The sequence below is a fragment of the Lottia gigantea genome, assembly GCF_000327385.1.
Source record: "Lottia gigantea unplaced genomic scaffold LOTGIsca_222, whole genome shotgun sequence".
Classification (NCBI taxonomy): domain Eukaryota; kingdom Metazoa; phylum Mollusca; class Gastropoda; family Lottiidae; genus Lottia; species Lottia gigantea.
This window is the reverse complement of record NW_008708576.1, coordinates 125,284-128,507: the sequence shown is the minus strand read 5'-3', so window position 1 is coordinate 128,507 and position 3,224 is coordinate 125,284. Positions and strand designations below refer to the sequence as shown.

The 3,224-nt window shown below is 38.1% G+C and overlaps 2 protein-coding genes across 2 annotated transcripts in view; one reads left to right on the top strand and one right to left on the bottom strand.

The window, feature by feature from the left end:
* Nucleotides 1-1,163, top strand: part of LOTGIDRAFT_174864 (hypothetical protein) — a gene marked incomplete at both ends in the record, with an annotated part of 10,010 nt that extends 8,847 nt beyond the window's left edge. The window contains 2 exons of the mRNA XM_009054724.1: nt 471-590; nt 1,039-1,163. Coding sequence (XP_009052972.1) covers nt 471-590; nt 1,039-1,163 — 245 coding nt within the window. The remainder of the gene's footprint in view (nt 1-470; nt 591-1,038) is intronic.
* Nucleotides 1,164-1,911: 748 nt separating this feature from the next.
* LOTGIDRAFT_144034 (hypothetical protein) lies at nt 1,912-2,256 on the bottom strand (the record flags this gene model as incomplete). Its single annotated transcript, XM_009054723.1, has 1 exon — nt 1,912-2,256. The coding sequence occupies one exon, from the start codon at nt 2,254-2,256 to the stop codon at nt 1,912-1,914; it is 345 nt and encodes a 114-aa protein (XP_009052971.1).
* Between the last annotated feature and the right edge of the window lie 968 nt (nt 2,257-3,224).

Below are 3,224 nucleotides of genomic sequence, written 5' to 3'. Positions count from 1 at the left end.
AAGACCCCCCCCCCCCACCCCCCCCCCCCCCTCCACTTTCACGATTTTGAACAATTTACATAGTGAACGCATAGCTCCCCTGGACAATTTTGTGACCCCTGCTAGACCCCCTCAACTAATTTTTCCTAAAACGCTACTGCTTTCAACAGAATGGAAAGCCACACTAATTCCAGGGGCACAGTTTTGTTTCTTTGGGTGGTAATGTGGACTGAAGCTGAAATGAGTAGACAAACACTGTTATGCAAAAATGTCTTTCTCCAAAGTAACAAAAATAGACCATTCACAAGATTGTAGATTGCGAAATGGAATTTCACCCATTATATTTAGGTCAATTGTAATATCAGCTTCAAAATAACACTCTAAGGAGGACTTTGCTTTGATGAAATTTAATCATGAGCGCACAATATCACGTTCAATAAAGATTTTAGGTCGGACATTTTTCAGTGTAAATAATGTTTTCCACTATACAGGTTGTGAATACGGTGATAAACATACTGACTGTGCTAAAGTTCCCTATCCAATGGGATGTTATAAAAACTCGGCGTTATGTTGTGGATCTTGTGCTGACCAGAAACGACATGACAGACCAGGTAAGCATGTTTCTATTGTTCTATCTTACACAGGGAGTATTTTGATAAAATAAAAGGACTTTCTATCTCCTGATTGGGCATTAGTCCAAAAAATCTAACGGATATACGGATGGGATATCGGCTCGTAATCCCATCCACATATCACGTTCGAGGAACGGGTGGGACCAGATTTGTAGGGTTAGATTGTGCATTTCTGGCAGATAACAGAGAGCTCAGAGACTGTTGATTGTGATTTCTATACCACGAAAAGAACTGAAATGGAGGTTTACGACCTACTTTACCAGAAAACAAAGCTGGAATTTTTTCTAGAGGTTTATTTGATTCCTGTAGACACGAGTGCATTAAAAACACTCGAGTCTTATTTACTGACCAGGCCACATTTGTCCACGTTTTACCCACACACATTGTTGTATTATTTACAACACTATTCATTTTTTCTCTTCCACAGGCTGTGAATTCGGCGACAAATCAACATGGTGTACCAACCATCTGAAACCAGAACAGGATTGTGAACTCAACAAAGAACTGTGTTGTGGAACGTGTGTGTATAAAGAAGGACAGTTTCTATTGTAATGAATATCGCGGGGGATAAACTAATAAGTTACTTGTGTGCGATTTATTCAGTGTACAGAGATTTGGGACGTCTATAATTTTCATACCACTCCGTCTTTTCAAACGGCGAAATTCATGAACTGTGTTTTGAGAAAGTCGAGCAAGATTCTGACTTTTGTGGGTAACCTATGACCTCATTCAGAATATTCCATATTCCAGTTTCATTTCTTGGTGTTCGTGAATGCCGAAGAGAGAATTGTTACTATTACACCATTCAGCTCTTTAATGAGCTCTTCCTGACATGCATCATACTGCTGTGTTGTATGTTTAATGAACTCTCCCGCATATGTATCATTCTTGGTATGCTACAATGTTGTATGTTAAATGAACTCTTCCGCACATGCATCATTCTCGATATGTTGCATTGTTGTATGCTAAATGAACTCCCCCGCACATGCATCATAATCATTCTCGATATACCGTAGTGTTGTATGTTAAATGAACTCTCCCACGCATGCATCATTCTCGATATACTGCAGTGTTGTATGTCTAATGAACTCTACCGCACATGCATCATTCTCGATATGCAACAATGTTGTATGTTAAATGAACTCTCCCACACATACATCATTCTCGATATACTGCAGTGTTGTATGTTAAATGAACTCTCCCACACATACATCATTCTCGATATGCTGCAGTGTTGTATGTTTAATCAACTCTCCCACACATGCATCATTCTCGATATGATGCAGTGTTGTATGTCCAATCAACTCTCCCACACATGCATCATTCTCGATATACTGCAGTGTTGTATGTCTAATGAACTCTCCCGCACATGCATCATTCTCGATATACTGCAGTGTTGTATGTTAAATGAACTCTCCCACACATGCATCATTCTCGATATACTGCAGTGTTGTATGTTAAATGAACTCTCCCACACATGCATCATTCTCGATATACTGCAGTGTTGTATGTTAAATGAACTCTCCCACACATACATCATTCTCGATATACTGCAGTGTTGTATGTTAAATGAACTCTCCCACACATGCATCATTCTCGATATACTGCAGTGTTGTATGTTAAATGAACTCTCCCACACATGCATCATTCTCGATATACTGCAGTGTTGTATGTTAAATGAACTCTCCCGGACATGCATCATTCTCGATATACTGCAGTGTTGTATGTTTAATGAACTCTCCCTTACATGCAACATTCTCGATATGCTGCAATGTTATATGTCTAATGAACTCTCCCGTGTTATGTATTAGAACAATACTTTAGCAACGTTGTAGAGTTATTTTTTGTTTGTGTTTATCTGTTCATCTTACAGTGATGTGTTTTCACAAACTCAGTCTGATGTTAAAACTGTAGTGGCTTGTGTAGCGTTTTCTAGTTTTTTTATTTAGTTAATAGGATTAATCCATGCCTGTGCCAGTGTTTTTTTTCTTATTCCCCAATGATAACTTAGTTTTTTCTGTAAATTTGTAAAGTTATTGTATTTGTTGTTTTATTTCTATTGGAAGTAAAGGTCTTTGAAAATTAAATGAAATGTGGTTCTACTAAATACGTTACTGCAGATTGTTTATGAAGACAGCACACTGTAGGCAATATTCTTCAGACATCCAGTTCCACTGCCCTTACCCTACAGAACCTCCAATTGCAACTCAATTCTAACAAATTTTCTTATATGAATTTTATGAGTATTTTCCCCAATATATGTACCAGAAAGCACCAAATCAATTCCATTTTTCAAACATTTTCTTTTTTATGGCGCTTCCACTGAGTTGCCTTATTTCGATTTTAACCCCATTTGGTTTTGTCTCTAGCACCCCCTATTTGTATCCCCAGTCTCGTGAGGCTGTAGACTGCCACTGTAGACAGGCCACGACCTTCTGATTTCTGACTGTTTGCAAATGATCTATGAAAGTCTAGAATATGTTCCTCTCTATCCGAAAGAATCAATACTGATACAATGTTCAAAACACTTTATTAATTTGATCATATTCATGAAGACACCACCTCGACGCTAAACTGTTTGTATAATCGACAGATATCCGGCTAGTTTTTTGC